Source organism: Vitis riparia, chromosome 17 (assembly GCF_004353265.1).
Source record: "Vitis riparia cultivar Riparia Gloire de Montpellier isolate 1030 chromosome 17, EGFV_Vit.rip_1.0, whole genome shotgun sequence".
Taxonomy (NCBI): Eukaryota; Viridiplantae; Streptophyta; class Magnoliopsida; order Vitales; family Vitaceae; genus Vitis; species Vitis riparia.
The window spans coordinates 18,157,743-18,177,609 of NC_048447.1; the positions used below are offsets into that span (position 1 = coordinate 18,157,743).

Consider the following 19,867-nt stretch of genomic DNA (forward strand, 5'->3'; position numbering starts at 1 on the left):
TTAACCAGCTATTTATCATCTCTTTATTGTCTTATTGGCCATGTACGTGAGGCAGAGACCCTAACATGCCCAACGTTAGGTTGGAAATGAGTTGAGAATGATTTCAATAATGAGTTCCATCTGGGTGCCCTGGAATGTCAGTATCATGCGTCCGCCATCTACAACCTCTTTAGCTCTTGCTTTCTCGTACTGAGCTGAGTAAGCCTCAACAAACTCATCGCAGCATTGGAGTAATAGATCCTTTCTTTGTCCCAGGCAGGAGAACTCCTGCCTACCACCTCTTTTGACACTGCTGAAAGCCGGTGACTGGAGCAGGAGGAATAGACGATGTGAAGAGAGGCACTGGGAAATAGGCTAGAGTAGAAAGAGCCCGGTATCCCACCAGCATGATATTGCCTGTTGGGAGGGAGGGATGTGAAGAAAGTGTTGAAATCACTGGTGGAGTGATCATTGTAGAAGACTAGGAATTCGGGGATTTGGGAATTAAGTCCTTGGTTTTTATGCTTGAGCTGAATGGCCTCCAATATGTTTTGCACTGGAAGGAAGGTGTTAGTCTCAACCGAGACAACAAGATCAGATTTATCTTCTTCATTAGTCCACCCGTGGGTCCAAACTCATCTTTATAGCTAGAATTTCCATAAAAATAATCTAATAAATTGTACATTATTAATCTAGTTTGATATTTTGTATTAACATCATCAATTATTTCGTATTATTATAATGTAAGTATATCTCTATTATAACTATAATATATTTTTTACTTGCCTGTATTTTATAATAAAAGTAATAGTTATAAAGATATTTTTTTACACCTTATTGGTATTCAACGTATTATAGGTATTCACATAGTCCGTTTGATGTATTGGAAAAAAAAAAAGGAAAAAATTATATACAAAAATTAAGAAAAAAAACTATGTAAAAGAAAAAAAATATAGAAAAATCATATAATTTGTTAAATTTTTTTATTATAAAAAATAAAAAATAATTAAACATTCTCTATCATTTTCTTATTCTTTTGTGACAATCCAAATAAAAATTTAGACATTCTATCTTGCTTGAAAACAAAAACATAATTTATCAATTTAAAATTTTAAAAATATATATGAAAAATTCATCATTTTTTTTTACAAAATTTTGAAACTTGTAAATAAAATTAAAAAGTAGAATAAAAATATAAATATGTAAAAAAAAAAAAAAAGAAAAAAAAAACCACACATTAAATGTTATTTTAAAATATTAGAAATATTTTGATTTTAAATAATAAATTTAAATAACAAATTATACTATCATTATATATTAATGTAATAACCGTAAGGTTAAAACCCAAAATTTTGATTTAAAAATTAGATATCAATAATTACAACTAATGTTCAACCTATGCGCTGAAAAAAAAAAAAAAAGTAAAGTGCTTTCATTACTTTAAATTTCAAAATTTTTTAGTTAAAACTTAAAAGACATTTACTATCTTTCAATATGTTATTGTACCAATCATACTTGGAAAGAATTTTCTATTTTCCACCCTACCTGTCTAGAATTATTAAAGCATATGACCATTTTAATCATTATCACACGTAACCCACCCACAGTTCTCCCTAATAGAAAATATAGCATGAAAAGGTGTACCATGGGAGTATCCATTGAGCTTTGACGGATTTTCAAAATAATGTCCAATCTAATACATCTGTGTCATGTATCATAAAGCCGTAATTGGTGATTGCGATTTTGACTACTTTTAACTTTAATTATATATATATAAAATTATGTTGTTTGATTTAAAATATTTAACTTTAATTTTTTTAAAATAAAAATATTATATTATTTTGATTTTATATTGACTAAATGTATGTGAGTGGTTTAATAAAAATATCTAATTTTAATTGATCTCATTATTTAAAGAATAGTAATATATGAAATTAAATAATTGATGTCTTTAATTTGATATAAAAATATTTTTGTTTAATTTTATTAAAATATTTGATACTATAATGAATATAAATATAATTAGTTATAAATATACTATTTTATACTTTTATAACAAAAAATATTATATTATTTTGTAACTTTGTGCAAAAATTAAAGCTAATTGTATATTTGTATAAAATATAATATGAGTTCAAGTGGGTAAATAATTGGAAAATTACTTAAATACAACAAAAATATCTTTCTTTTTTTCCATTTTTTTCTTTTCAAAATGGGATCACATCCAATGCTTATTTTGAAAGGAAAAAAATTGGATCAAAATAACTAATTATATTTATATTGAGTATAGTGCCAAATATTTTAATAAAATTAAAAAAAAAATTATATCAAATTAAAGACATCAATTATTTAATTTTATATATTACTATTCTTTAAATAATAAGATTAATTAAAGTTAAATATTTTTATTAATCCACTCACATATTTTTAGTTAATATAAAATCAAAATAATGTAATATTTTTATTTAAAAAATTTAAAGTTAAATATTTTAAATCATGCAACATGGTTATATATATAAAATTAAAGTTAAAGTCATAGTTATCGGCTACCGATTTAAACTTAAAGTTAAAACCGTGGTTGATAACTACGGTTTTGATCGTTTTTGAAAAATAAAATCATAGTTATCAACTACGGTTTTATGACGTGGCAATTTTTGTGGCATAGACGCACTAGATTGGATAATATTTTGAAAATCGGTTTACTTCATGAATTATTTTTTTTTAAATGTTGCATTTTGGGTCAAAGCTGGTATCCATGTTCCAAAAGCTGCTAAAGATGATATTATTTAAATGAGATCTTAAATAGTACAATAGTTGGCTCAGGACATTTAGAACATATTCTCAACAATATTAATGAAGCCAAAGGAAGACATGCTAAAGACCATCCATGAATTCCCAAATAACCATCTCCGATTGTTTTGCGTTTAAGCACAGCAAACAAGAGCATTGTTTTCACAGAATCAGTAAAAGAACACTCTTCTTCGATTTTCTTTACATATGAGGCAAACACTTCCTCCAAGATCTCGTTTCCAAAATGTTCCTTCATGAGTCCCTCCATGACTGGTCTCACGTTTGATTCCGTCTCATGGGCTGTGTAACGAGAGCACTCTGATTGAAAAAGGCTCTCCAACTTCACTATGCTGAAGCATCCATTCCTGTCTATAGCCTCTTTCAGTTCTTGAGAAGACATGATATACATTGGTAGGTTAAACGAGTCAACTTTGTCTTCACTTACTTTTCCCTGCGTCAATCAGCCAAAGCAACAGAACCAGTAAACTCTTTCGTAGCTAAAAACTTGAAGATGAACAGCTACCCATCTATCAGTCCTTACCTTCTTTGCCATGTCCATGAGGCAAGACCCGAGCAAGTAGAGCAACATATTGAAACTGCACTGGGAAGGAAGAGTTCCGTCAGGGCGGCCAGGAAAAAATAGTTATCATCAATCCACCCTCAACAACCTCCTGCGCCCTTGCGTCCAAAAACTTCGCCATGTCCTTTGCATGCTGAGCTGAGTAAGTCTCAATAACTTCATCTGCTGCATTTAAGTGATAGATCCTTCCTTTGTTCCAGGCAGGAGAGCCAGTGAATGGCGCAAGAGGAATAAATAATGTAAAGAGAGGCATTGGGAAATAAGAGTCAGTAAAAAGAGCCTGGTACCCCGGCAGCATGATATCGCCGGTTGGGAGGGAGGCATGCGAAGAGGGTGTTGAAGTCATTGGAGGTCTGATCGTTGAAGAAGACCTGGAAATCAGGGATTTGGGAATTCAGTCCTTGGTTTCGGTACTTGAGCTCAACCGCGTCCGGTATGTTTTGAACTAGAAAGAAGGTGTTTGACCCAACTGCGCAACCCAGGTCTGCAACTCTTACGGCGTTCGAAGGAGAACATTTTGGAATATCAAGGTTCTCCAGAATGGCCTCATTCACAAGTTGCTTGGCAGCATCCATGGCTCCTCCTCCCTGCAAATCACCAACAAGAGGGTTGCTCTTTATCATTCAAATAATCGCTGCCCTCCCTCTAAACTTCCTAGTCCATATATACCCTTCATTGGATATGTATGCTTCAGGCATATTCTTCTGCTCTTCTGTCGCCATCTCTCTCCTGTCTCCTCCAGCGGAGATTGTCTGTTATTTCATATAAATTAGCACGTCGGTTTCAAGTCGATTGTTTCACGGCAAAGGCTAGAAGCCACGTTCTCAATGGGTGTAAAAAAAAAAACATATTTTCCGAAGAAAATAACTTTTCTGTAACATTTTTATAACTTCTCTATTTTCTTTCTATTAATGGATTTTGCTTCATGACAAATATAAAAATTGCTTCAACGGTGATATGAACAGATCACATTAATCATCAAACCATATTATTTTTTTTTATTCTTTCTATTCATATATTTTACTTGTAAAAATAATTTAACCATCACTTCTAACTTACCATAGAAAACAAAAACTGAATATAGAAATGATGCTTGCATATATAATTTCAATATTTTGTTTCTCTAATTCTCCCTTTCATAATCTAAAGAATTCAAGACATATTCAGTGATGATATGAAATACTTGTACTTATTTTAGGTGTCCTTGATACCTCAAAATTTCATGGTACGCTTTTCAAATCTCAGGTGAATAAATCGTAATAATGATTAACTTCAGAGAATGAAGAGACAATATGCTTTCCACCATACAAAAGCAGTCTTGATGATTACCCTCTGAAAGCAAATCTGTAATGTAACCACAAGTTTGAAACAAAATACCCTCTCGTGCTGTTATGAAGCAAGGGAAAAATCACAGGGAAAGGTAAAGAAAGGAGGACGGTCTCAGCAATTCATAGTTTTGCGTTTGAGCACAGCACACAAGTTCAGTGCTGATGTCCCAGCTGACTCAATCAGGGAATACTCTTGTTCAAGTTTTTTAGAATACGAGTCAAAGAGTTGATCTAGGATCTCTTCTCCAAAATGTGCCTTGATGAGGTCCTCCATGGCAGCTCTTACGTGGAATGAGATCGCTTGGGCTTTATGACGAGTGCTTACAAGTGACTGTAAAGTAGTTGAGATGGGAGGTAGGCTCTCCATTCTCTCAATGCTGAAACATCCATTTCTCTCTACAGCCGCTTCCAGCTCTTGGTCAGACATGTGATACACTGGCAAGTTGAACATATCCACTTTCTCTTCACTTACTATTCCCTGCAATATCAATCACCCCAAAAGAAAAACCAAAAAAATTAGAATATATATCTTAACTAAACCCCTGGATACGAACGAACTGCCTAGTTTCCATTCCTTGCCTTTTTGGCCATGTCCATGAGGCAACATCCCAACATGTCGTGCATTATATTGGCAACGAGTTGAGAATGAGGAATTTCATCAGGGCGGGCTGCAAAGATTAGGATCATCAACCCTCCATCTGCAATCTCTTGTGCCCTCGCCTGCAAAAACCGTGCCATGTCCTCTGCACACTGAGCTGAATAGGCCTCAACAACTTCATCCGCAGCACTTGGGTAATAGATCCTTCCTTTATTCCAGGCGTGAGAACTTCTGTCCACCACCTTCTTTGGCACTCTTGAAAGCCACTGAATGGCGAAGGATGAATGAACAATATGAAGAGAGCGATTGGGAAACAGGCGAGAGTAGAAAGAACCCGGAACCCCAGCAGCGTGATATCGCCTATTGGGAGGGAGGGATGAGAATAGAGAGTTGAAGTCATTGGAGGTGTGATCATTGAAGAAGACTTGGAATTCAGGGATTTGGGAATCGAGCCCTTGGTTTTGGCACTTGAGCTCAATAGCTTCTAGTATGTTTTGCACTGCAAAGAAGGTGTTAGGCCCAACTGAACAACCCAGGTCAGCCACCCTTACGGTGGTTGAAGGAGAAAATTTGAGGATGTCAAGGTTTTCCACAATTGCCTCACTCACAATTTGCTTGGCAGCGTTCATAACTCCTCTCTACGAAACAGCTAGAAGATTATGTTACTTGTAACCATCCAAATAAACACTTTCTTCAACTTACTTCTTAGCTTATTTTGAGAACCCATTTTGCTGCACTATCAGTACCAATACTCTTGCCCATGATTCTATGGTAAATACATACTAAATTCTTTGGCTACTTAAACGCTTCATATCTAGTTTCTTTGGTTATGCAACAAAATACATAGTAAACTACAAGAGGTTTGAGACTTAAACCTCAGAAGAATTCCATCCAAAAAAAAAAACCCCCCTTCTGCATATTTTCAGAGAATTAAGTGCTTCATTGTAGGTATCTAATTGTGCTAGCTGTACCTGTAATCTATATTTTGCTTCTCTAATGGAATACAAAAAATTTAATCTCAGTAAAATAAAGTTAAAATCATGCCTAGTCCCTTTTGAGGAACCATCAGATGGTATTACCCTCCAAAAGGAAACATGTATGCCATCAAGTATTCCAAGCAATTACAACAATTGTGCACTTTGTGAGATTGTCTCACATCCGGAACCCTGTCCGGCCGCCATTCCACCTATCCGGATGTCTCACATCCGGAACCCTGTCCGGCCGCCGTTCCACCTCTCCTGATAACTCACATCCGGAACCCTGTCCCGCCGCCATTCCACCTATCCGGATGTCTCACATTCGGAATTCTATCTGTCCGTCATTCAACCTTCTCTGGATGTCTCACATCCAACGCCTGACGCCGGATGGGAAAGGGGGGGCGATTCAACTTCCCCCGTCAGACAGGTCCGGATCCTCGTTTTATAATTTCTTTTTTTTAAAACCATTTCAAAGCATCCTATCTTTCATCCTTAAAGTTTTTAAGATCACCTAAGAGTCCTATTTCCAATAAAATTTTGTTGTCATCTTTCTTTCTGGCAAGCAATATTCACAACTCTTCTGTTTTAAAATGTTTTAAAACAAGCATAGATTCAATCCCGTAATTCCGAATAATGGAGTTTATGGAATTAATTCATGCAAAAATAAACGGGCTTTGGTGGGGGCCCTACATAAGTGACTTTATAATTGATTGATTGATTAATTTAACTGTCATGCATGATTGATCTTATTCTGCTCTATGACACGCATGCTATTATTCCTTAATTGTGCACTAACCTTCTCTCTTGATAGCGCACGGTGGCTCGTTGCCCAGGTACACACCTATTTTCACTCTGGTAATTGTCTAAGCATATTTTGATTCTCACGTGTGCATGATTTATTCTGGGTACTCATTGATTTACTCGTCCATTGCCATGATTGCTTCATTTTATTAGTAGAAACCCGACTTTAGGGGCTTAGAGGGGTGCTACGGTCTTTACCGTACCTTCCCGATGAGTAACCTAACCCCCGAACCCGATCCGGTTTTTCGCAGACCACCTTTTCCAAAACAAGGAGTTACACTTAGGGTTTTTCTTTCTTATTTTGTTTACCCTTTAAAAATAAAACAAAAATAAGTGGCGACTCCAAGTCATTTTTCTTAATCAAATAAAAATCAATTTTTCGAAATGAAAATCGAGCTCGCCATCGAGTGGGAAGCGCATTGAGCCAAAATGCGGGGTCCACACATATATATAAACAAATATTATAAATTATATACATATATTATAAATTAATCATAATAAAATTATTATAAATAAATTATTTTTTTGTGATTGTGACTTTTATGTAATAATTATATATAAAATAAATATAATTTTTTGAATAAAATTATCAAAATTTTAAAATAAAAAATACTTATACAAATTATTGGTATTTCTTTTATGTCATTAAATACATCCAAATTAAATGATTATGCATAAAGCATATTTTCAAATTATAAACATTATTGTTAAATATCATAACTATGCATATATTATCATTTATTTTATATTATTTAATATAATTGAATTAAATAGATCATAATTTTAATATTAAATATATTTTAAATTAGTCATATTATAATTAAATATCATAATATTATTATGAAATAATATTTAATATAATTTAATAATAAATATACACTTATAAAATTCATATTTTTTTATTGATATATATATGATATATATTATCATCAAATATGATAAATTATATCATAAGTTTTTCAACAAAACAACTTTAAAATGTCTATTATACTTCTAATTACATTTTTACAAGGTTTTTCTTATATTTTCATGAATTTTGATTCATTTTAAGCCTATCGATATTTTTTTTTTCAAAATATTCACCAACATATTTTTTTATATATTCGTGATTACTGATATTTTCATCCTCGTTGTCAACAAGAATCTATGCTTGTAATATTCTGAATGCTCGTATAAATCATATCAAGATGTTTGATACGATATACATGGTGATGACCATGTGCCAGCTCTGAGTGTTATATAAAAATAATAATAATTTAAACGTCATGATCATACACCTTTGTACTTGCAGTGGCTCTTTTAGTCAGATCTCAGTGCCCGACCTTCCAACAACCCTTTACTTGCCTAAACTCTATGAGACTATGTTAGGACCAAGAAAAACAACAAGAGCATGTAAGAAATTTTTGGCCTAGTCATGCTCCAGCAGTGCTTCACTACAACTTCTCATTTATCAACTTATGTCCACTAGAACTGGATCTCCTATACTTTTAGGTGTAGGGCAACTTTTGGCTTGTTCCATGTTATATATATATAGTTCGTTTTAACAAGCCAAATATATACTTCAATTCTAAGAAAATAATGCAAGTCACCAAATTACTTTAAAGAAAAGTAGAGATTGAGGTGGGTCTGAGATGAGCCTGAACTGAATAAGCCTTAACAACCCCATCTGCAGCAGTTGAGTAATAGACACTTCCTTTGTTCCAGGCAGGAGAACTCCTGTCCACCACCTCCTTTGGCGAGTCTGAGAGCCATTCAATGGCGCAGGAGTAGACAATGCGAAAAGAGGCAAAATCATTGGACTCAATTTGTTGCTTTACCTATGTGAAGGAAAGTTAAGGATCATATGACCTCAATAAATTGAGATGATCACCATAAGGATGAAGCTTGACTAATATATATTATAATTTTTTTTTTATCAATTTATATTTTTTTATATACTAATTTTATAAAATAATTTTTTTATTATAAATTAAATTTATGATTAAAAAAACTAAAAAATATTTACAAAATAATATTAATACATGATATATAAATAATATTTATATATTGGATAATATAATATAAAAAAATTATTTATAAAATTTAAATATTTTAATCATTAATATTGTTAAATATAAGAGAAATGATGTGTTTAATTGAAAAAAAAATACCGAAGGGAAGACGAGACGGGAAGAGGGATGTGTCTAAAATTTCCCTAAATAGAAATGATGTGAACAAAAGGGTATTAGACTATTCTCTACTAGTTCTTAAAGAAGAAAAATCCAAATTTGAACTCTTTCAAAAAATTATTAATCAATAATACCATCATTTGAAAGGCAGTCTAGGGCTAATACTTTATCAAACAGATGCCATGACATACATATAAGACAAGAATTTGACACAAATTAGAAGAAGGGTTGGAAACCCAAGACAAGAGTCTATTCTCTGCATGTGGGGTTGTTACGAAGCAAATTCTCAACAATAAAACCAAAGCAGGAGATGCTAATTAAGCTCCATCGATCAGTACCCAAATAAGCAATTCCTAATTCATAGCTTTGCGTTTAAGCACAGCACAGTAGTTTACTGTTTTCGCAGACACGATCAGAGAATACTCGTCTTCGACTTTTCTAGAATATGAGTCAAAGAGTTGATCCAGGATCTCCTCTCCAAAATGTGCCTTGATGAGTCCCTCCGTGGCAGCTCGTATGTGGGACGAGATCGCTTGGCCTTTATGAGGAGTGCTTATAAGCGATTGTGCAGTTATGGTGGGATGTAGGATCTCCATTTTCTCAATGCTGAAACATCCGTTTCTCTCTATAATCGCTTCCAGCTCTTGGACGGAAATGAAATACAGTGGCAAGTTAAACATGTCCACTTTCTCTTCGCTTACTATTCCCTGCAATATCAATCACCCCAAAAGAAAAACCAAAAAATTTAGAATATATATCTTAGCTAAACCTCTGGATATGAATGAACCACCTAACCACCATATTCCTTGCCTTTTGGGCCATGTCCATGAGGCAACATCCCAACATGTCGAACAATATATTGTTACTGAATTGAGAATGCGGAATTTCATCGAGGCGGGCTGGAAAGATTAGAATCATCAACCCACCATCTGCAATCTCTTGTGCCCTCGCCTGCAAAAACCGTGCCATGTCCTCTGCACACTGAGCTGAATAGGCCTCGACAACTTCATCCGCAGCACTTGCGTAAAAGATCCTTCCTTTGTTCCAGGCGGGAGAACTTCTGTCCACCACCTTCTTCGGCACTCTTGAAAGCCACTGAATGGAGAAGGATGAATGGACAATATGAAGAGAGTGATTGGGAAACAGGCGAGAGTAGAAAGAACCCGGAACCCCAGTCGAATGATATCGCCTATTGGGAGGGAGGGATGAGAAGAGACTGTTGAAGTCATTGGAGGTCTGATCATTGAAGAAGACTTGGAATTCAGGGATTTGAGAATCGAGCCCTTGGTTTTGGCACTTGAGCTCAATAGCTTCTAGTATGTTTTCCATTGCGAAGAAGGTGTTAGGCCCAAATGAACAACCCAGATCAGCCACCCTAATGGTGGTTGAAGGAGAAAATTTGAGGATGTCTAGGCTTTCCACAATTGCCTCACCGACAATTTGCATGGCAGCGTTTATAATATCTCTCTACAAAATAGCTAGAAGATTAGGTTACTTGTAACCATTCAAATAAACACTTTCTTCAACTTACTTCTTAGCTTGACAGTCATTAGATTTGAATATAAGTATGAGACCCTAATCCCATTGTGTATACTTTACTGAATTTTTTCCCAGTCAAAAACATTTGAATGAACTCAACAAACTACTGGTTTCAATAATCAACTAAAAGTTTCATCTGTTCTCTACTGTTGCACCCAAAAAACCAGTTTTTTAAGCTCAGAACTCTCTCCCACTCTCTTTGTGAACCCGACTTGCACCATAGGAAACCGTAGCTGATTAAATGGAGGGATTCTCCTACGTACCTGGAAGTAAGAGTTGTTGGAGTAGCTATGAAGACCATCGCCACTCTTCATCGGGTATGCTTCACCTATGTTTCCCATCTCCTTCTCTGGTGCCATCTCTCTAGATCTCTTCTCCTCTTGTCTCTATGAGATTGTGAGATTGTTCTTTCATATACAGAGCCTGGGGACAAGTCAATCCATTCTTAAGATTCACTGGTGTTGATTATAATTTTTCTACATTATTCATTGGGAGCAGTGCTCTTCCTTATACTTGCCAACAATGCTCAGTGCTTTTAATATTCTGAATGCGTGTATAAATAATATCAACATGTTTGATAAAATATACATGGTGATGACCATGTGCTAGCTCCGAGTGTTATATAAATTTTTTCTTTAAAAAAATTGTTTTTTAATTTTATTTTTTATTCTAATTATTAAAATCTTTATCAACTGTGTAATGGTATTTGACATTGAGAGCAAAAACAGAGAGTAGGACACATGAGATGGATTCAAGCTGCCCCAATGTTATCACACTACTCTTTTAGTAAGGTCTGTAACCAGGTTGCCTCTGCTGTCGTGTGAGCCAATGCTCTATATTCAAACTCAGTGCTCGATCTTGCAACAACCTTTCGCTTACTTGAACTCCTTTGGCAAGTCTGAAAGCCACTCAATGACGTAGGAGGATTAGAAGAGGCAGTGGAGTAGTGTTGAAACCACCCCATCAGCGTGATATCGGTCTTTTGGGCGGGAGGGAGGGAGGGAGGGAGGTAAAGAGAGTGCTGAAGTCATTGAAGAAGACGTGGAATTCAGGGATTTGGGAATTGAGTCTTTGGTTTTGGCACTTGAGTTCAATGGCTTCCAGTATGTTTTGCACTGCAAAGGTGTTAGGCCCAACTGAGCAACCTATGTTACACAACATGTGAGTAAATATGAGGCATAAAATTTTAAAATTTCCCCTAATATTAGTGAATTATGCTTAATTGAGTTTCAAAAAAAGAAAAAAAAAGTTGAAATGAAAATAATTTCCTTAAGTTTGATTATATTATAGAACATATAAAAAAAAATTAAATATAATTAAAAAACCTTATATTTTCAAACTATTTAATTTTTCATATAAAAAGATTAAAATAAGTTAAAATGAATTTTAAGTGGCATATAAAAATTAATTTTTCTTTATTTTACATTTTTCCTCAAATTTTGAAATCAAACATTGGAGAAGTTGGAACTACGCATAGAATAAGCCTTGAAAGAGAAAAGACAGACCAGACAGATAAGAGTTGTTGGATTACCCACAAGGGCCATCTCCTCCCTTCACTAGATATGCCTCAGCCTCACTCACATTTCTTACCTCCTCTGCTTCCCTCTCTCTCTCCTCCCTTGTCCATCTAAAAATTTTTGTGCCTTCTCCACAGTATTACATTCGATTCCAACAATCCACAGCTGGGACCTTCGACTCTTGATAACTATGCACTTTCTATATTGTTCACAAAATGATGATAATAATCAAGGAAGTAGTTCAGATCGTGTTCAAAGTTTGAATATGTGATCAGGAATCAAATTATTGATGCCTTTTTTAATGCAACAGCTTGTAACAGCAACAAAAAGGTACCCATTCGGAACTGTAGTGTGACCCAGTGAAAAGTTGTAAACAAAGACAAAAAATAAAAAATAAAAAATAAAAAATAAAAAAATAAAAAAAGATGCAGGATTATTAATAATAAATTTATAACTAATTATCTGGTCATCCAAACTCCAAGCAATTTAAATAAATATCACTCTATATGCTGACTATAGGGCATTGATGTGCAAAAGAACCCAAATCTAAGTAGATGTTCTTAAAACATGATCTCTCATAACCATTATAAGAAACATTGGTGAATGGGGGCAAAATGAACCAAGGCCAAACTTCAACCCCCATCAAATATTGGAGTATTGGAAACCCTATAAAAATTCATTCAAAAAACAGGTGCACCAGAAACAATAGCCAACTCTCCAAAACCACTACAAGGAGCTCTGTTATGGTAAATCAAACTTGGGTGCATTTTAATGATTTGCCGGGCATGCTCTAAGAATTGAGACCCCCTTGTGCTGCTGCTTGATTTGTGTATGCCAAAAAGTTGTCCTCGTTGACTCGGTTTGCCTGTTAAGAGTAATTGAGATTGTTAATAACAAGACAAAAAATAAAAACCCACATGCAAGGTAAAATTGGCTGAGCCACGTGCTAGTAAATACTATGGTGATCTGCCACAACAAAAATCTGCAATTCCCTAACAAGCCATATTTGAAGTTCTCTACTCTAAACCTATCTTCCTGTCTTTTCCAGGTAAGATGTTTACCTTTTATTTCCCTTTAATCCTAGTCCTCATTCTCCTTTATCAGAATCTGGTAGTTCATCTACTAGTTTTGGTAAATGGGTTCTTTAATCGGATTTTATATTTCACCATTTCTCTATTATGAGTTCTGTAGCTAGGCAGAATTTGACTGTAGTTCCATCTCCTTCACCCCTCAGAAACCACTCAATGTAACCCAACTCAATCAAAGTTCAACCAGAGCACAACCACATGAGCTCGCTAGGCTGGGCTACATAGGTAAGTGATCAGGTTCAGTTGGGCAATGGTAGAATGGGTTACTTTATGGATTTGGTTGACCTCCAACCCCCGACTTAGTCGCAACCCTAATGTCACATGACCATCCAAGTTCTTATTTTTGCCCTGGGATGAATTTGTAGTCACTCAAGCTATAAGCGGGGACTATAATGAACAGCTATGAACTGATCAATGATCACGACAACTTCAATTTCAAACCATTAACCCTACTACCAACTGTGAGGCTTTTACTAGTCTACTATCCAACTTATATGGTACAAACTCATGATTTTGGGACTGAAGTAGGTCTAAAAGTTGATCAGGATCCAAGATTCTATAACCTTTAATTTAAACTTACTCTTCAAATTTATAATTCAAGCATCGTTTCAACAAAACTGCAACAGTACTTTTTTTTATTTGATAGACTAATGTTAAAAATTTTAACTTTTTTGAACAGTGCATCAACTTCTAAAACTTGGGTCAGCAACAAAGGCGTAGATTCAAGAGAATTCTATGGCAGCACATGCCGAAGGCCACATAAACAGTATTTTAACCTAAAGTCCCCAGCTGACAGAAAAGTAGTGTGCAGGCAGCTGGAAAATATTCACCAATATGAATGTGCATGAAAAAAGACGTGAATATAGCTACCAAAACTTAGGATACAAATATATGTAAATGATACATATAACCAACATATCGCTTATAAGTTTTATCTCAGGTACAAGTACATTATATATGATACATGACACGTACAACCCACACACCCTTTTAAGATTCTTTTAGTAGTTCTAAAGAAAAAATCAAATTCTAAAAATTTTCCTTCTATTATATCATGGTCCAAATTCTAAAAATCTTAAGGTTAAATTAGAACTTTAGAAACTTTCTTTTGCCTCCACTCTCCACTATAAAAAAGTCTCGTTGTAGTCTTTAGTATCCAATTTCATTTAAAAAATAAATAAATAAAACTTCTTGTTTTTTAAATTAAAATTGGGTGACGGGGAAAAAAGAGTGATTTTACATAAGAAAATTTCATGTGTTGTCAAAGGCAATAAGAGATTGAAGATTTATTGTGATTATCACCAAAAGAAATATTAGTAAGATGTTAATCAAATGAACCATATTCTACCCAAATGATTTGAATATTAACCTCAAGCTGATAATGAACAAACAGTAGGAATTTTGCCCAACTACTAGTTTTTTTTTATAGGTTTTTTCCCGCTTTTTTGGGGAGATGAGGACCAGGTGTCTAATAAAGTTGGAGAGTGGATTTTTAATATGCCACATATATGTCTAAAGAATTATATATTATAGTTTTACATGTTCCTAGATTACTTATTTTATTCTTCTTTTTCTTCTTCTCTCTTTTTTTTTTTTTTGTATATTGGTTTAGGACTTAAACTTGGAACTTTTGGAACAGTAGTATTTGTATTCAAACTTATCTTGAAGATTCTACTCTGATTTTATGCAATAAAATTGTAAATTTTAATGAGTAGATTTCATCAAAGCTCTAGGGTTCAATGCTTACACACGTATTATACCAATTATGGCTACATGTACAAAATTCTATTGCCCTTAGTATCTTTCATGAAATCGGTTGTAACATCCATTCTTGTTATGCATATGCAAAAAATACAGGATTCAGTTAATACACAAGGAAAAAAAATGGAAATTTATATACATTATGATTCATGAGAAGACAACTTAAATCATATATTTGCTTTAGTGCAGATGCAATGACATAGAGATATGGATCAAGAAGACTAGTTCGGTAAGGAAAAGGAAAATATAAGGAGAATTAGAAACACCTCACCTCTTCTGCCAAAATTGTTTAAATAGAACTAGCAGAATTAAGATCCATAACTTTCCCCATAGCAACAGTTTTTCCTGTATTGTACAGAAATCCTTGTGACTAAAGAATACAAAGATATCATAGCTCAAATGGATTCTAGAGGTAGGAATATCTTTTTTCACCTTCAGTTCGAAGAGTGAACCTTCCAAGCTGTGGGAAATCAGAGAATTTTTCAATGCAAATCAAGTTATTCACCTGGGAAGCACACAATTGGCAAAGTCAGAATGAGGAAATAATTTGGCAATAATATCAATTTTCGAAACAGCTTTTTCTTTTCTGAGGGTGGCCATGGTGATTGGTGGAGGATAGATGAGTTATGTCAACAAAGAAAAAAGGAGGGGAAAAAAAAAAGAAATAGAAATGTTGGGGCTTCTATTTGGATTTATTCAAGTTTCTTGAGATTACTAGTGAAATTCCTAACACTCAAGATACATGTTGAAAATATTAATACATGCAAAGTTTACATGATTGTATAAAAATAATGAAAAATTAGAGTATATAAAAAAGCAAACCTGAATGCGGCACACTACAACGGCACCATTCTTTACGAATAGGACTTTCTTTTTCATAGGTTTCTTTGTCTTCGGATCAATTTGCTGCAGCAGTTCAATAATCTCACATTCCTCAACAATAGAATGAATGTGCAAGACAGCCTTATAACCAGCAGTGAAAATTGCCTGAAAGAAAAGAACAACAGTTGATGCTTCAGATATTACATGCATGGTTCAACAACTAGAATATACGAGAAAATTATTGATAAGAGAAAAATTTGAAGAATAAAACCCTAAAGGTAGGACAGAAAACTAAATATATACATACATTATCCAGCAATTCAAGAATCTGCAGCTGGGCAACAAACTCGTACACTGCAGGTATTGGTTTTGCTGCACAAAAGGAAACAGTTTTAGAACTCCTAAAGATAACATAGCAAAGAAAATGTTCTGGATTCAACTGATTCAGCAGCTCCTTGTTCTAAATTTATCGACTCTAGAAATGTATTTGTATAGAGAAGAAACCACCGTCTAGGCTTCAAGGAAACCAGAAGCAGTTGTTGTTCCAAATAAAGAATAGGTAACTCACTTCAATTTGACGACCAAGCACAGAATTAAATCACCTAGGTGAAAGGAAGATCCAATTCGAGATGTATGGATGGTTTTGCAGGTTGTGACATATGAGTTCATCATGGCAAAGACTTCAGGGAATGCTGTATGAACTTTCAAGTAGGACATATAATCAGGACATCAATGTCCTGATGGAACACCCAATCCCCATATTATCCATAACCTTTTCAGTCCCCTTGGATTTAATTTGGTCAGACAATTCATTATTCTAAACAGCCTGGGAGCAATCATTGGGTGCAGTGGTTTGACACACCTGCTACACAGTATTTGGGTACTAATTTCCAATACAATTCAAACACACATTATACAGCATAGGTAATAGGATAACCTTTTCAATATATTTCTTGCCAGCTTCCAGCAAAACAGGTTCACATACATTCCTGTTTTCACCCACAGATGTCATAGGTGGACTGAGACCAATGAGGGAGTTTAGTAAGGAGATGCTGGTAGTCTCAGAACATATGGTTCTGTGAACCCCTTTGCTAGTACTTTCTTCAGCAATTTCATCATGTTTGGGCAGGGACAGGAGAGTTCCGATTCCAAATCTTTCCCAATGGAAAAATGGGGGAAAAGACGATTAAGAAACATGCTAACTTTTTCAAAAGATAGAAAATAGGGAAATAGGGAAAATTTTGAAACCATGCTTCTTTATTTATAAAATGCAAGTAAAACAAAGGGATTTGCTATCTACTTCAATATTTAACCTCTTACCACAAATCCTTGTCAAAGAATTAATGTCTTTTTTTTTTATAAATTTTCCCCAAGAAAAGGGCAACTTCTCCGGTAAGGACAAAAGATACAAAGAATCCAACCAAGGCATTGGCTTCTAAATTCACTGATATTGATATTTTATGAACAAAATGAATCCACCTAGAGTTTGCTTCTAAATATCTACATTGTAGATCCATATCAAACCATTAACATGAAATACTTTGTTCTACAACACTTCCAAAGATTTCAAAAGATCAATACAAATCACACTAGAGGTTGACTATACCACAACAGGATTAGATTCAAAGAAAAATATTACTGATCCTCAGTTCCTCCCAAAATCTAGAAGAAAAATAATTCACGCATACCTTGGTTGGAAAAGATAAAAAAAAATTAAGTAGAAGGAAATGAAGAAATTGAAAAATCTCCAACAATTCAACTCCAAATTGAAGATATAAAGCTAAAATAAACCAAGGAAACGAATTCTATTTTGAAACCCATCCAGAAGAGTTGTTGGTGGCATTCAACAAGAAGAGTGGCAAGTGCAAGAATAGAACATTTTTGTCCTCTACAGATAACACTGATAATGGTCAATACATACTAATATCTCAAAATACCCTTTGATTCCCTTCCATGTCATCCCTTATGCGTTCTTCATTCAACAAGTACAGGGTTTGATCTCATTCTGCCTGGGCCTTTATTACATGATTGAATTGGATGTGCACCATGAAGAAATCCAAGAAACTTGACATTGTTAAAGGCATAGGAAGACAATGCCAGAATAGCATGTGCACTTATGTAACAATAATGTGTTAATTTTTTGGGTGAGGAGACCAATCCTAAACAAGTATTTGGGGCACAAAGAGTACTCAAAATGTTGACAATCAGTGTCAAAGAATGTAGAATCCCCAGCTCTCTAGGTGTTGATATGTAATGCGCCTTTTTACTTGTTTTCCTTACTATTTGTTTGTGAGGAAAGCATTTTATGATTTTAATTGATGACCCTCATTTATCACCTTGTTACCCTATCTTCAAAATTTTCAGCATCAGCAGTATGGATAAGAACAGACAATCAAATCAGCAGAAGTTTATGATTTTAATTGACAACCTTCATTTATCACCATGTTACTATCTTCTTCAAAATTTTCAGCATCAGCAGTATGGGTAAGAACAGACAATCAAATTAGCTGAAGTTACTGGTCAAACCAATGTCATGCCACCCCATCACCATATTTGCATTACCACCAAACTATTTAATAAAATTTTAGTTCCTTAATAATAAGAACTACGAAGTTGCAAAAATGATCAAGAAACCATACAGAACAATATATAAGTTCAGTGAAGAAAACATACCAATGCTTGACAGGATAAATCCTGATATTATGTCTTCTTCTTCAATTCCAGATAATCTAACCCGTACATTTTCACCAGGTCCAGCAAGTTTAACTTTATTCTCATCACAGTACACAGCAAAAACTTTCACCTGAACCTGTAGATCAAGGAATACAATCAGAAAAAAACTGGAAAGTCTGGAAGAAAAAGGAGAAAAAAAAAAAAAAACCAAAGATCTGGGGGGGGAACCTTATTTGGCATGACCAACAAGCTGTCGCCTTCACGCACACTACCAGACTCTACTTTGCCCATAACAACAGTTCCCATGTCTTTGAATTTATCAATAATAGGCATCCTACAAAGCAAAACTTTAAGATTCAATACATAAAATAAACACTGCTAAGTCAATATTTGAGTTCAATGATGTTCCAGATTACAAAAATCAAATCACAGATTTAAGTTCTTCCTTACAGCCTGTTATGTTCACCAAAAGAGAGGAGATAAAGAAGAGAACATTAAAACTCTCTTTCCATTGTTGGTTTGATCAATAGAAAAGAAAAGGACAACAAAATGGGTGATGATGAGAAAATGTCTTGTCCAGGCCCACCAAAACTATCATCCCAAAGTTGAGGTGATTTGGGGAATAACATGAAAAAACAAGTTTAGTACAAACTTTTTTTTTGGACCAAAATTACAAGTGTCTTAAAAGGGTTTAGGCGCAGCCCACCATTCTTCCTCTTGCTTTCCTCAAAACCCCTTCCTTATAGCGAATGAAGTAAAACCCTCCAAGGTAACAATTCCTTTCAATTTTTTTCTTCTTTTCGTTATTCTCCTCTTCTCAAGTTGTGAACTGTACTTAATTTACAGCTTTAACAAGATGTCACTTATTAATATTTAAGGCAACGTGCAAGGAAACAGTAGAAAATATCAAGCATTATTAATCAATTGAACAATAGAATAAATATATAAAACTCATAAAACCAGACATTATTCAAACGTTCACATGTCTCTACGAGTGGTCAGATTCAGACCAATTATTTTAAATGAAAATATATAGCATCACTAATTTAATTCTCTTTTAAGGGAAAAAATAGATCTTGAGAAAAATTTAAGTTGCACCATTCATGCAGGTTAATCATAGCAGATGGAACCCAGCTCATAAAGCCAATCCACATGAAACCACTTAGCAAGAAACCATATTGACTATAATTAACCCAACTGAGAAAAGGTCAGCCAATTAATGTATAGTTTACATTAGTAACAAGCA

At 34.3% G+C, this 19,867-nt stretch overlaps 3 protein-coding genes and 1 pseudogene across 5 annotated transcripts in view; all 4 read right to left on the bottom strand.

Annotated features, from left to right (window-relative positions):
- Positions 1-75: 75 nt before the first annotated feature.
- LOC117904190 lies at positions 76-3,924 on the bottom strand (annotated as a pseudogene).
- Positions 3,925-4,653: 729 nt separating this feature from the next.
- On the bottom strand, positions 4,654-5,919 carry LOC117905038 (loganic acid O-methyltransferase-like). Its single transcript, XM_034817905.1, has 2 exons — positions 5,257-5,919; positions 4,654-5,155 (listed from the first exon to the last, which is right to left on the bottom strand). The coding sequence occupies exons 1-2, from the start codon at positions 5,902-5,904 to the stop codon at positions 4,790-4,792; spliced, it is 1,014 nt and encodes a 337-aa protein (XP_034673796.1). The 5' UTR covers positions 5,905-5,919; the 3' UTR covers positions 4,654-4,789.
- A 3,441-nt stretch (positions 5,920-9,360) lies between these two features.
- LOC117904999 (loganic acid O-methyltransferase-like) lies at positions 9,361-11,249 on the bottom strand. 2 transcript variants are annotated; one of them, XM_034817854.1, is made up of 3 exons: positions 11,024-11,249; positions 10,032-10,316; positions 9,361-9,928 (listed from the first exon to the last, which is right to left on the bottom strand). In XM_034817854.1, exons 1-3 carry the CDS (start codon positions 11,117-11,119, stop codon positions 9,575-9,577), a joined length of 735 nt encoding a protein of 244 aa, XP_034673745.1. In that variant the 5' UTR covers positions 11,120-11,249; the 3' UTR covers positions 9,361-9,574. The 2 variants fall into 2 exon arrangements, with proteins under 2 accessions (XP_034673745.1, XP_034673744.1); XM_034817853.1 differs by having other exon boundaries at positions 10,032-10,688.
- Positions 11,250-12,710: 1,461 nt separating this feature from the next.
- The window catches only part of LOC117904700 (eukaryotic peptide chain release factor GTP-binding subunit ERF3A), a 37,966-nt gene continuing 30,809 nt past the window's right edge, over positions 12,711-19,867 (bottom strand). For both annotated transcript variants that reach the window (XM_034817449.1, XM_034817448.1), the window contains 7 exons: positions 18,850-18,955; positions 18,622-18,757; positions 16,256-16,320; positions 15,949-16,113; positions 15,559-15,631; positions 15,398-15,471; positions 12,711-13,142 (listed from right to left, as the gene is read on the bottom strand). In XM_034817449.1, the coding sequence (XP_034673340.1) occupies positions 15,416-15,471; positions 15,559-15,631; positions 15,949-16,113; positions 16,256-16,320; positions 18,622-18,757; positions 18,850-18,955 (601 nt within the window). In that variant the 3' untranslated portion in view covers positions 12,711-13,142; positions 15,398-15,415. The remainder of the gene's footprint in view (positions 13,143-15,397; positions 15,472-15,558; positions 15,632-15,948; positions 16,114-16,255; positions 16,321-18,621; positions 18,758-18,849; positions 18,956-19,867) is intronic.

Bases quoted from the DNA above. Each gene is read 5' to 3' on its own strand.
- LOC117905038 (XM_034817905.1), bottom strand. From the start codon at position 5,904: ATGAACGCTGCCAAGCAAATTGTGAGTGAGGCAATTGTGGAAAACCTT. The intron at 5,156-5,256 runs GCAAGGAATGGA...TTGATATTGCAG, and splicing joins TCATGGACATGGCCAAAAAG to GGAATAGTAAGTGAAGAGAA.
- LOC117904999 (XM_034817853.1), bottom strand. From the start codon at position 11,119: ATGGCACCAGAGAAGGAGATGGGAAACATAGGTGAAGCATACCCGATG. The intron at 10,689-11,023 runs GTACGTAGGAGA...GCTATTTTGTAG, and splicing joins CCAACAACTCTTACTTCCAG to AGAGATATTATAAACGCTGC. The intron at 9,929-10,031 runs GCAAGGAATATG...TTGATATTGCAG, and splicing joins TCATGGACATGGCCCAAAAG to GGAATAGTAAGCGAAGAGAA.